Below are 13,413 nucleotides of genomic sequence, written 5' to 3'. Positions count from 1 at the left end.
CAGGTAGGTAAACGCGCATGACTCCAAGGTGAATTAACGCGTGAATTAGGTGTAAAAATGCGACTGAGATTTTCATTGAAGAAAACAACTTTAAAAAGACTCATACACCGAGAAATCAATTAAAATAAATAAAAGAATAAATGAATGAACGAATAAATGAATAAAAAGGGGAAATAAAACAATGTCAATGAAAATAAGTACGTTGAGATTTGCTTATCAATATTGGGGGGGGGGGGGGGCGGCCGGGGGCGGGGCGAGACCGAGCAACTTTGTCAATAAAGGACTGTAGCGGAGGTTGATTGAAAAATCTACAGCTTTCCTGAATTTGTTCAAATATGGACATCAGCTTCAAGCCTTTTTGCCTTAAAAAACCGGCTTATCATTTTATTTGTATTATCAAATATGAATAAATCATTTCCCGTTACAACCCGCTGCCCATAACGTAAATAGAATATTTCAAGTTTTGACGTTATAATAATTATTTTAATAATTATAATAATTATTTTTAAAATGCTTAATATTACATTACAAGCGCCGTATACTTAAAAAAATGCATAATTTCTAAAAAAAAAATACTTTTAAATAACAATTAATTAATTTAACACTTAGTTAATACAATAGCCTTCCTTATTTTTTTTAAAGCTTTAACGTACATTAAAAACGCTGTACATTAAAAAAATTCATAATTTCTGCTTTTTACCTTCCTCGTGAGGCCCCCTTCCCCATCGTGACCTTTGAGCATAATTAAGCCGCGGACTGCTTTCTTCCCGGCCTAGGAGGCCCTCTCTAGTAATCTTTGGTTTCGCTGAAAAATGTGAAACTGGAAGAAAGTGCTTAGAGGTCATAATAGAGAAGCTCGCTAGAATTTATGAATTTTTTTTTTTTAGATGAACGGCGTTTGTAATGTAAATATAAAAAAAAACGTTTTTAAAAAAATATGAATTATTTTTTATTTTAGTGCCATTTTTTTTGTAAAGAGTGTCTTTTTGTTATAACAAGCGCCCCTTATTAAGCTCTGGCAGGAGCTTTGTTGTCGGTCTGTCTGTCGGTCTGTCTCCGGAAAATTGACCAAAGGTATGGTGTTCCATTATGTGCCATCGACGTCGCATTTTTCGGCGTGGAATTTGTCAGCTCCTGACAGGGATCATTTTGGTCGATTTCATGTTAACCCATGGCAGGGAGAGCTTATTGTGCTCTAGCACTTTTTTTCTGTCCTCCTTGGGAGTATGGTAAGACTTCTTGCAACACGACCATAGTTTCATGTGCACTCGCACTTGTGCGCGTGCTGTAATGCCCAACATCTTCCTCTTCGCTCGTATAGTACCCCCGCCCTGCAAACAGGACGCTGGGATACTCTGATGAATTCTGCGTGACCAGTGGCCTGCGCGTCATCAAGGTCATGACTCTGCAAGGGTTAAAACGGCCGTTAAGACTGATTCATTACTATTTTATTCCAGTTTAGAGATTTTTTTCTCGTTGAAAAGCGTAATAATGTAGGAAATTCTGTAAAACTTATCTGTGTTGTAAATTTACAATTCCCGTCACTTGCTTAGGCTCCGTTTCGAATCACGAACGGTCGGATTGCATTATGCGACGCTCAAAATTGTGTCCACATGGTCCGCAATGAAACAGAAATCACATCCGGTATGGAATGTGCGCATTTCTATGGGAAGTTTTCAGATAGCATTTGCGCACATTGTCTAACTGCGGTCTTGAACAGCTGCAGCCAGATGCTTTATACATAGGTCATAGGCCACTTCCTTCACAAGATTCTGTGAAGCTCATCAGAGCTAGTATCCCAGCGTCCTGCGTTTGCAGGGCGGGGGTGTACGAGCGAACATCTTCCTCGAACAAGGTGGACGCCATTTGTCGTGGTTGGACCGTAGAGAACTTGAGGACATATTTTTTGGACGTATCAAGGAACTGTCTGCGATATTAATGACCAATATTATGGTGTTCCATATATGCCATCAGTGTCGCATTTTTTTCGCCAGAGCTTATTGCCCACTCGTACTTGTTTAACAAGTGCTGTTTTCTTTTCTTTAAAAAAAAGTTGCATTTTCACCGGTGGTCTTAGTGCGAGTGCCCTTTTTGGAATTTCGCGCGACCGTCGGCACTTGGGCCGCCCAACTTGAAAAGTGCCACCTACTGTCAGATAGTGTCCATGATCGTCAGTCGTCCTGTTTGAACATTAGCAGCGCCCCCCCCCCCCCCATGAGAACATGGTACAAACCCCCGGGCCACCCCGCACTTCTTAAAAATGTGTCCGGAGAAAAATATATCTTGTCTATCATCAGCACCATTAAGGACTCTATAGCGGCGAATGATGCCTCAAAAGACTACAACTTTCCTGAAGTTGTTCAAATTTATGGAAATCAGCTTCAAGTTTTCCACCTAAATACCACTAAAAAAAACCACCCAGCATTTTGTTTTTATCATTAATTGAGAATACATGTACATGTACAATCATTTTTCAAGTAAAAACCCATTGCTCATAACATGAATGGAATGCTTGTATGATGCCCTTCAATTTGTTGACGGTATGATAATTGATATTAATTAATTTAATAAGTAATCAAATAAACATATTGTTTACTTTAAAAAATCATGTTAAGAATTAGCCATAAACAATAAAACATTTGATGAAAAGTGGAAAGATTTGGGTAAAATTGTTCACTACCATACCACCCCCCATTTCTGCTTTGCACAACTAGAACTATAAGTATAAGTTGAGTGCATTACATCTGCTTTTACCTACCCAACGCAAGGGGCGCCCTCCCCCATCATAACACTCTTTTCAGCGGAGCGTCTCTTAACATATGTCATCGATGAGGGCGCTCTTTAATATTAATTTATGGGGTGCATTGTCAGATGTCAAACACACATGTATAATAAAAGCGGTGAATCAAAATAACATTCTGAGAAATTTGTAGATAGCTACAAAGCCAGTAAGCTTTTCAGTACAAGCAGCCTACCAAGTGAAATTTAACTTCATACAAATAAAAACAAAAGATGAACAAAGCATTATTAATGGGTTTAGTTTATTTTGATTTTATTGGAAATCCCACAGCCAAATTCAATATTCTAAACAACCCGCAGTACAGCCAGCTGATTTACAACACCAGCGACGTATATGAAATCAATGGACTTACATGTACAACAAGTATCTACCCATGTACCTATTTATTTAGGAGTTATTTATTTTGTACTGAAGAATTGTTACCATGTGTTGATTAGAAATGTGCATGAGATAAGTTGGGTTGAAAGAAGAGAATAAAACTGAACAAAGGAATCAATAGCAACAAACTGCCATTGATGTCATGTGATTATTTCAACAATGTGTTCCAGCAGAAATCCCAAGTTAAATTCTGCTCTCCAATCTAAACCAAATTTCCTGGCAGCTGGAAAATTTACTTAATGCCAAACTATCATTAAAAAACAGTGATTTTTAAGATTTTATTTTTCATCAACTTTGTACTTCAATAGCTTAACGCATTTACAAGTGAAGTTCATCACAAACAATTCCATGAGATCATTATCCCTAGCAACTAACGCATGCATGCAAGCAGCTAGTTAACTTATTAATGGGCGGTCTCAAAACTCATAATACATTTGGAAAATTGGGCTAGAAATATTATGTTCTAATTGGAAGGATGACTGATGTGTCCACTGCGAGCAGACTTACATGTAGACCACAAATATTTCCAATAAGCAAATATATATAGAACTTATTTGATCGTGGGACCTGTTGGCAGTATTGACACTCTGAGATCATACCAAGTTCAAAATCAAGGATTCTTAAAGACACAGGAACATTCCAAGTTTTGAGGTACTCCAATCCCAATTGGCACCTCTCTGGAAATATACGCAAGACTTATACTCATTTATAATCAATGACTGATTATGTATATTCTGTACATTGTACAATGTTTGTGGAAATTAGAAGCATTTGTAAAACTGCAAATTTTAAGAAAAGCATGTACACAACTGACATTTTCTGCAATCTGAAGTTAACATCTTGCAAACTTCGGGTGAGCTAAACGAACGCACCCATTACTAGCAACTTGCAAACCAGAGTTGACATGGTAGATACCATGTACAAAATTTCTATTTCTATTGGAATACACATACAATTACAAACATTGTAAATTAATTAATTTCATTAAGCACATATCAGTTAATAGGTACATGTAACAGTAATTTAACAGCTTGCCATATGGTACACGCAGTTTTTGACTTCAGATGATCAAGTACATGTATCCTAAATGTACATTATTAGTTTTGGAAGTGAAACACATTACAAATTTACAATGTTTGTCTCCATTGGAATTGGAAGTTTGACTATTCTAGATCAGCTCCTCTTGAGAGTTAACTTAACTACTGTTATGTAAACACAAAACAAAAAAACTGAATATTATCTAAATCTGAGGTTTATACTGCCTGAAATTAGGCAAAGAACAAAATAAAATGTATACATTCGAAAGTGAGAGTCTGCAAGATTTTTTTGACTATGGATATATGGGTTCATCTCAATGGCTTTAAGATAGTCATCAATTAGAATTCCTGCTTTAAACATGAACGTGCTTGGTTTGTCTATTTCTTATCACTGAAACAATGGTCTTGTTAAATAAAATTAAAACAGCAATTTACTGATGAAAAACTAAATGATTTTGAACTTACTTGATTACAGAAAAATCTTTAATTATGGCCATCTAAATGTGCAAACTTTGTCAAAACATAGTCAAAGCAGGCATCGTAACAGCATTCAAATAATTAAAAAGGAAGTTTGCCCACTACAAGTGCATGTTTAGACTTTAAAAAAGCTGTGAGTCATTATCAAAGAAGTATTAGGATTGCTTTAAAAAAAACAGTTGAAGGAAGTCCAGAAATCAGACCACAGGAGTGTTTAAGAAAGAAAGAAAAAGAGGAAATCCTACGTACACACGTATACAGTTGGTTAAAAAGTGAAATTGTGTAGAACATGAGAAAGATTTGCATTGTGCAAAACATAGAGGTTTTGGTCTTTTAAAGACCCAACACGATTGTAAGGAAAACAAAACAATTGAATAACGCTCCAACTTTAAGAATGACTATCATTTATTTACGAGATTGAATCTTCATTTTTCATTTCTTCTGAATGACAAGTTTAGCTGAATGCTTACGCCACTAGTCAGCTAAAGGCCTTTTCACACTAGACAAAATCTTGGGAGTGGCCCCGGGCCGCCGGGCGACACTGGGGTTAATATAAGCCATGAATCACACTTTAAATTCTCAGCCTGAGCCACCCCTGAGATTGTTATCTCCCGGGGAGAGCTCAACCCTGCTCAGGATCAGGCTTGAAATTGTTGTCTCCAGGGCCAGACATCTTCTCTGGTGGCAAGAACTGTCGTGTGAAAGAGCAGGGTTGTAGCTTCATAGACATGGATAAGAAACCCCTAGACACTAGCAACAAGCTGTTCTAGTGCGAAAAGGCCTAATGTGTACATGTTGTACATGTATGTGTCTTATATATTTTTAAAAAGTAATTGTCTTCCTGCATAAGACAGCCACCATGTAATGATAGTGTGATCTTTTTACTGGCACCAGTATTTTAATCCAACTGGTCCTTGAGGTGGTCCACTGTACAACACACCACAACATGCAGTGATAAAAATTACAGAGCAAACTACTTTTTAATCGAAATACCTTATTAGTCACTTACGTATAACTCATATTTTAGAATATGCAGACTATCTTGCTTGGGTAGACACGCTCTGTTTTGGTAAAGGCGAGGATAAAATTGTACTGCAAAGTAGTACACCAAAAATGAAATATCTTAATGAGGCACAGTTACTGCATTGTCAAAGAAAGATATCTTAACCTATGCATTTTACTGAGAATAAATGGGAATGCAGGATCCCTTGAACACAGAGCTATGCATGAAACTTGAAACTTGGATGACAAGTTGTATAATTTAGTCCGACTGCATATCAGGGCTGCGAAGATTCTTAAACATGGAATGCTTCAAAATTTGGTGTTGAATATTGACAAAGTGAACAGAATATTCCAAATTCCAAGAAAGCTCACTGAATTAATTTACTTGCTCATATTGTGGTGTGTTGTTGCTCTCCCACATTACACTGTGCCTAGTTATCTTTCTTCTCTGTATCTGTAGCAGATTCGTCATCTGAATATTCTGTGGGCTCCTCCCCTGGTTTCAACAGCTTGCCGACATAGTCATATTTTTCTGTGGGAATGACAAGAGGGTACTCAAACAATTCAATTAAAAATATGAATAGAGCAACAATTTCCACAAGATGAAAAACTAATAAGCATCTGGGAAGGAAATTCATTTTATTTAGAGAAAGAAAGATAAGAGCAAATGTAAAACCAAGGTTCAAAAGCTTACGTGTGGGTTCACTTCTGTACAAAGTTGAGAAACAAAGATCATGTTCAAGTTAATGCTACACGTATATCTCAACGTTGAAGTTAATGCTATATCTCAACTATCAACTACCTGTATTCTACAACTATCTTGTGGCTGGTTCACAATTGATATTTACTTTGCTGTAAATTTGCAGTTATATTTCCTGCTGCATCTATATTCGATTGGGCTCTCATATCATATTAAAGTTAATATGAAACCTACCCATGAACTGCATTTCCCATTCCCGGACGCCATCCAAAGATTCCTTGTCTAGATCAGCAAGGTCATCATATTCATCTTTGAAAGAATCCTTATCCAAAGAGAATGTTGCCAAGGCACGGGAAGCATCGTGACCAGCAAAAACACCATACGGACCCCCTGTCAAAAACATCACAATAAAGAAAATATGGAATAAAAGCTAAATAATTTTTTTTCAGAAAGTTTACTCATTCACACTTCTTAGAACTGCACTGATATACTAAAACAATTGGAACAAATGGTATGCCAAACTAATGGCACATTTTTTCTTATTTAGTTATCTATTTTTAAGGAGGGGGGGGGGGCGTTGAACAATTTATATTTAATTAACTTTAACATATGTGATGCGATCAAGCTACATGCATTGTTTGTCGGGAATTTTCATTTGGAGATACAGGCCAAATAGGGCCACCTCATTAAATTATTTAATCACATCTCTTGGTGTTCTGACTTCCATAAGTTTTGAAGTGAAGATAGTATCAGCGTGCGGTTTTCACAGCAGTAATGCTGAGATTGTGCTTTTTTCAAATCTGTAATAAAAATATTTCTGACCGGGGTCGATAAACGACTCATTTAGCTTGATCGCATCATATATTTTTATTAATTGTAACACTCATTGTTTCAAAAGAGTCTCAGCTATTTGGGAATTTGATCACGAAATAGCACCTGATTTTGTTTTGTGTTTTGAATATGACATATTACTTTTTAACAGCTCTTCAAATAGAAAGACATTATTCATACATGTACAATGCATGTTGTACGTGTACTTTAAGGTTGAACCTTTCACATACATGTATTTCCAAATTATTAAAAAGACACATTGGCACTTTGATTTGGTTCATGCATGGCATGCACATGCACACAAGCCAACAGCGAGTACAGGTAACATATTTGCAACAAGTTACAAAGTCCACTGGATTTACACCTTGACCACAGACAGATTATTCAGTCTCTGTTGACTTAAACAAGTGTGTGTTATTCCTTTAGCTGGCTACAGATATACATGTACTTTTATAATGGTTGCCTATCTGATCTGCATTTGTTCACATATTTGCTGCTTGCATAATGGAACCCTTTCTGTGTCTGGTCCAACGTCTGATATCTAAGCATGCAAATTTATGCAACTCCGGGTGTGCCAGCCAAAGGGGGGACGACATAACAGCATTTCATTCTGAAATCTGGAATAAGATGTCGATTGGTCAATTTGGATGCAAAAGGTTGGACATGTACCAATCTAGTCTAAGGTTTTCAATTGAAATCACTCAGTTGCAAAATGTTAAAGAAAAGGCTCTTTTAAAATTAAAGTTGAGCCTTCAAACTTGGCTGGTGAAATACTCAGGACCTTGTCATTCTCTCAAGAAAATTTTAGAGAATTTTATTGGCTAAAGAATGAGTAAAGTTGGCCATATTTTGTGTTGCACGGCTTCTTTTGCACTGAAGATCCCTGTCTGTTGAGGACCTAGCAGTGCACAAATCACAAATATTATTATAATAGCTAAAACAGCTATACAATAGCTAAAAAATCAAAACTTTTTAGATGTCTTTAACCTTTCTACCATTTTTCATATCAGACAGAATGTGTACTACCCAGGCTCTGTATTTACGTCCATATGCCCCATTGCAATAAGGGAATAGTCTGTCTTAGTTCATAAGTTAGAACGGGTCCTACTAAAATGCGTCACCAAGTTTCAACTGGCTTCAACAAGCATCAACTCAGAGTCAACATATTTTGTATAAGTTTTTGAACATCAGAAGTAGCTTTATAAATTATGTGCTAGAAATAGCATTTTTTGGGGGATTTTTTTTTACATACCCCCGCATACCGTTGTATTCTATGATGTCTCATCTTTTGCCCTCCGGGTAGATTAGGTAATGTTTCTTCAAATTTTTTTGAGAAATTTTGACATCTTTCTGTCCATATGCGCCCTTTTCGGACTAAATCCTCAGTACGTTGGGAAACCAGATGAAGTAATTGCAGAATACACCGCCACTCGGAAATACACCCCTAAAATCTCTGGTTACAAGGTTGGAATCACTGGGAAAGAAACAATTTCTGTCCATTGCCAGCTACGCGGATACTGAGTGGGGGTCCCCTTGAGAATGAAGCAACACAACCGAGTTCAGTGGAGCATGACGTTTGTTGGCCTAGTACATGCAGGTAGCACTGAGGTTTGTTGAAGGCAATCAACCGTGTCTCCGTAGCCGGCTACGAGGTGGATAGATAATAGATAGAGTGGCGGGGTATTCTGCAATTGTGCCAACCAGATGTGTGGCTAGCCCCATAAATGTGGCCAATTTACTGGACTACCTGCGTAAATAAAGGCCACACTTCCACCATGTACAAAAACATGTAGAACCTTGTCAATTTTTGATTTTCACATGAGGCTTAGTTTGTAGGTTTTTTTTGCTTTGGAAGCATAATCACCCTCTTTATAGGCTAATCAGAAAGTGGTACCTTTTTCAGATGTCTAATTTTCGTGAAGTTGTATGTTGAAATTTTGATACGCAAATGTGTGCAAACGAATCTGGAAAAAATACAAAAATCACACAAAAATGGACATCTGAAAAAGGCAGCACTTTCTGATTAGCCTATAAAGAGGGTGAGCAAGGTGAGTTTTAGTTCTAAAGCCAAAATAAACTACAAACTAAGCCTAAATGTGAAAATCAAAATTTGACAACTTTGACATGTTTTTGCACATTGTGGAAGTGTATTCCGAGGAACTAGGACTCTACGGATCGCTTTTTAACATTTGGACATGGTCGGGCGATAGTATCGCCCGACCATGTCCAAATGATAAAAAAGCGATCCGTAGAGTCCTAGTTTACTCGGACTAGTGGAAGTGTGGTTTTACGGAGGTAGTCCAGTAAATTGGCCATATCTATGGGGCTGTCACGCCCCAACTATCGCATCGGTCCCAACTATAGTTGGGACTATCCCAACTATAGTGCGGCAGTTGGGTCGGCCCAACTATAGTTAGGACTGGAGTTGCGCCGGATGCTTCATGCTTGATAGATCTTGTTGGATTAAATGTTCCGCGGCGCTGGCACCGTGTATTCGTCGTGCATGCATGCCGCAAGGCTGGCCGGTCACGTGGTACTGCCTAGTTGGATGAGTTGTCCAGCTGCTGCTGGGTTTTATTGTCCAGCAACATTTTGCAAAATTCAAAGATTGCCATGGCCGGCCAACTATAGATGGGCCCCACCCATAGCTAATGTCAAAGGTCCCAAGTAAAGTCGGACAGTATGTAACAGAGCTGTAGGGAATGTTTTATAGTCGTACATCAATGTAAACTATAGTTGGGACTGCCAAATAAAAATATTGCGGTGGCCCAACTACAGATGGTCCCCACCCATAGATAATTTCATTGGTCCCAAGTAAAGTCAGATGTGTATTAGAGTTGTAGGGAATGTTTTATAATCGTACAACAATGTACACTATAGTTGGGACCGCAAAATAAAAAGATTGGAGTGGCCCAACTATAGATTCGCCCCATCAATAACTAATTTCAGTGGTCCCCAGTAAAGTCAGACGTGTATCAGAGCTGTAGGGAACGTTTTACAGTTGTACATCAATGTCAACTATAGTTGGGACACCGCAAAATAAAAAGATCGGAGTGGCCCAACTATAGATGGGCCAGCCCAACAGTGGAACTTACAGTTGGGACCGTCCCAACTATAGTTGGGACAGGCCCAACTATAGTTGGGCCAGCCCAACTGTGGAACTACAGTTGGGACAGGCCCAACTATAGTTGGGACAGGCCCAACTATAGTTGGGACCGATGCGATAGTTGGGGCGCGACAGGGCTAACGTGTGGCCTAACGTACAGCGCAGCAATAAGGAGGCCACATGCCACACAAGTTGGGCTACCGTGTCGTGAGCACGCAAGTCACCCTGCACAGTACGGCACTGCCACAGACAGGGCTCTGGAGTGCTCTGAAACGTGCAAAATTAAATCAAGCCCACTTTACTCACAGTTTAGCCAGCAAATTTGTCCAAAAATTCCACTGGAGCAAAGAAAATATCCTCAATTTTTCACCAACCAAGTTTGCAGACTGAATTCAATTTTTAAAGGAGACTTTTCTTCAATATTTTGCACATGAGAGGGAAATCAAGTGATTTCAAATGGGGCTAAATCCTAGACAGGTACATGTCCAACCATGGTCCAACTATTTGAAAAGACTGACCTCTTCAGTCAGTGTCAATAGTCTGGTGGCTTGACTATGAAGAAATGTGTAGTTCCCGCTTCATGCCACATGTTTCTTAAAGTTTTGGCATGGTTGATTGATGCAGTACTGTTGAAGCTGTGTTGGACTGGTTGTTTTAGTTTAGGTGCCAGTTTTTTTTCTTGTTTTGCATGTTTTCAATACCTTAAGTTTTGGGACTCTACACAGTATTATTGAGACTGAGAGTCCCAAATTTTCGGACAATCACTGCCACTGCCAACCGGCCTGTAAACCGCGTAGGAAATTCGTAATTTCTACCCCAAGAAACTGTTCAAACATTCTCAAAAAGGTGTAATTACATTGAGAGAAGTCTGCTTTAGGTTGACAATGTCATTTTTTAGCAATTAAAACATTCTTGATTCTCATAGTAGTCATACCTGGTCCGTAAAATCTCCTTCCCCGTGATACATCAAAAACTTTGCCGTTCACAGCCACTAGCACTCGTTTGTCTGGGCCGGTACCGTCGTATTCTTTCAATTCTTGCAGGGTGAAATCTCTCTTCTTCATTTTCGGGAGTGGTGGGTCTCTCGGTGGATCTGGCTTCCTTCTACTCCCAACAAAGATTTTGTACACCAAAAACCCACAAACGGACAGTAATACGAGATTTATTGGGTTGAAAAACAGCTCTCTCAAAAGTTCCTCGACCGCCATCTTGATTCAAACGAAGATTATGTGTGTTGGGACGTTAGTCTGGTTGACCATTTCAATCTTTGCATTCGCTATAAGAGGCGACTGGATACTAGACCGATTATTTGGCTTGTTGCGCGCTTCTCCAATGCTAAAGGTAGCCGCTAATTCGGCCGTATTTGTGGCCGCGTATTCAGCCGCACATTTACCAAAAGTCGATGAGTCTTTAATGCATGCGGCAAAAGGTGATATAGCTTCCAAGTTCATTATTTTATTCAACGGGTTTTTTTATGGTTAATTACACAATAACAATTTTTTTTTATCAAAACACACAACATAAGAGCCACAGTTTTTAGTTTTATAAGCCATTTGGCAATCCTGATGCAATAATTACTGTTAAATTAGCTGCCTAATGGAACTCATCACATTTCGCGTTATTTTTCAATGCTTTTAGAGATGTTGGAAAGCGAATGATCCGTTTAAAACAAAGTGTACTCCACGTGATGTCAACAATTCACAATTGCATAGGTGATGTGCCTTGGTACACTATATTTTGGTATTGGCTTTAGCCGAACACTCAGTGGCCCGGTTTCACGCCTTGATATCTGCTGCACTATGATAACTGCCCATTTTAAAACAAAGTGTACCTCACATGTTGCCAATAACTCACAATGCGTGTGAAAATCTACAACGTCAAGTGCCTGGCTAGGCATACTTAATTTTGGTATTGGCTTCAGCCAAACACCAAATAGTACCTATTTGGCCGTTAGGGTGACCCTATCATTTTCTCACTGCAATCGGAATTCGTCTGTTTTGTTTTTTTCATTCGCGTATATCACTGCTCCTTTAAAACAAAGTGTACCTCACATTGCTGTCAATTAATAACTCATACTTTCATTTTTTAAAAAATAATCTACGAGATCATGTGCCTGGGCACACTTGATTTAGTTCCTAATTAGCCCGTGAAACGATTACCCCATTTTCACTGCGCTATTGTAATGCACTCAACTTTGATCTGCTGCGTATACCAAAATAAAGTGTGTTACGTCCATGAGGCACACTTTGATCTCGCAGATATGATTACATAAAATTATGAGTTATTGACAACATGTGAGGTACACTTTGTTTTAAAGGAGTAGTGATTATACGCAGACGAAAAGAACACATTACAATAGTGCAGTGAAAATGGGTCACTTTGAACGGTCTAATTAGGCACTAATTAGTGTTTGGCTGAAGCCACCAAAATTAAGTGTGCCCAGGCATACGATCTCTAGATTGCGACATGCAATTTATGAGTTACTAACAACATGCGAGGTACACTTTGTTTTAAAGAGGCTGTGTACAGTGACGCATTACAATAGTGCAGTAAAAATGTGATCACTTTATAACGCAACGGGCTAATTAGGCACTAATTAGTGTTCGGCTGAAGCTAATACCAAAATTACGTGTGTTCAGGCACACGATCTCGTAGATTATGACATAACATGAGTTATAGGGGCACTATACCCACTTAGAAATGAACGCATTACAATAATGCAGTGAAAATGGAGTCACTTTCATCGGCTTTGAAGCCAATACCAAAATTAAGTGTGTCCAAGCACAGAATCTCATAGATTATTACATAAAATTATGAGTTATTGACGTTCCTTTGAAACAAAGTGTACCGATGTCAAATTATTTGCCAACATGTGAGCTGAGGAAACCAGAGGCCAATTTTACGGCGTTGCTGATCAAAAAAAAAAGAAGCTTAGCACAAAAAGGTCTCACCTACTATAAAAGCACCAACCAAAACTCCACGTGATGTATATTGCTCGTGATTAGTACTCAGCTGTTGTTTGCTTAGCATTAAAATCACATGGAGTTTTGGCTGATAACCTGCTCTTATAGCCAGACTTTTT

General features: G+C 38.5%; 1 protein-coding gene across 1 annotated transcript; it reads right to left on the bottom strand.

The window, feature by feature from the left end:
* Positions 1-3,024: 3,024 nt before the first annotated feature.
* On the bottom strand, positions 3,025-11,583 carry LOC119727700 (membrane-associated progesterone receptor component 1-like). Its single transcript, XM_038199716.1, has 3 exons — positions 11,266-11,583; positions 6,629-6,784; positions 3,025-6,226 (listed from the first exon to the last, which is right to left on the bottom strand). Exons 1-3 carry the CDS (start codon positions 11,537-11,539, stop codon positions 6,126-6,128), a joined length of 531 nt encoding a protein of 176 aa, XP_038055644.1. The 5' UTR covers positions 11,540-11,583; the 3' UTR covers positions 3,025-6,125.
* Between the last annotated feature and the right edge of the window lie 1,830 nt (positions 11,584-13,413).

The sequence above is a fragment of the Patiria miniata genome, unplaced genomic scaffold (assembly GCF_015706575.1).
Source record: "Patiria miniata isolate m_02_andy unplaced genomic scaffold, ASM1570657v1 HiC_scaffold_20, whole genome shotgun sequence".
Classification (NCBI taxonomy): Eukaryota; Metazoa; Echinodermata; class Asteroidea; order Valvatida; family Asterinidae; genus Patiria; species Patiria miniata.
Note: the sequence above shows the minus strand (reverse complement) of the source record. Positions and strands in the feature narration are given on the sequence as shown.

Bases quoted from the DNA above. Each gene is read 5' to 3' on its own strand.
- LOC119727700 (XM_038199716.1), bottom strand. From the start codon at position 11,539: ATGGCGGTCGAGGAACTTTTGAGAGAGCTGTTTTTCAACCCAATAAAT. The intron at 6,785-11,265 runs GTATGACTACTA...TGTTTTTGACAG, and splicing joins AAGGAGATTTTACGGACCAG to GGGGTCCGTATGGTGTTTTT. The intron at 6,227-6,628 runs GTAGGTTTCATA...TCATTCCCACAG, and splicing joins ATGGGAAATGCAGTTCATGG to AAAAATATGACTATGTCGGC.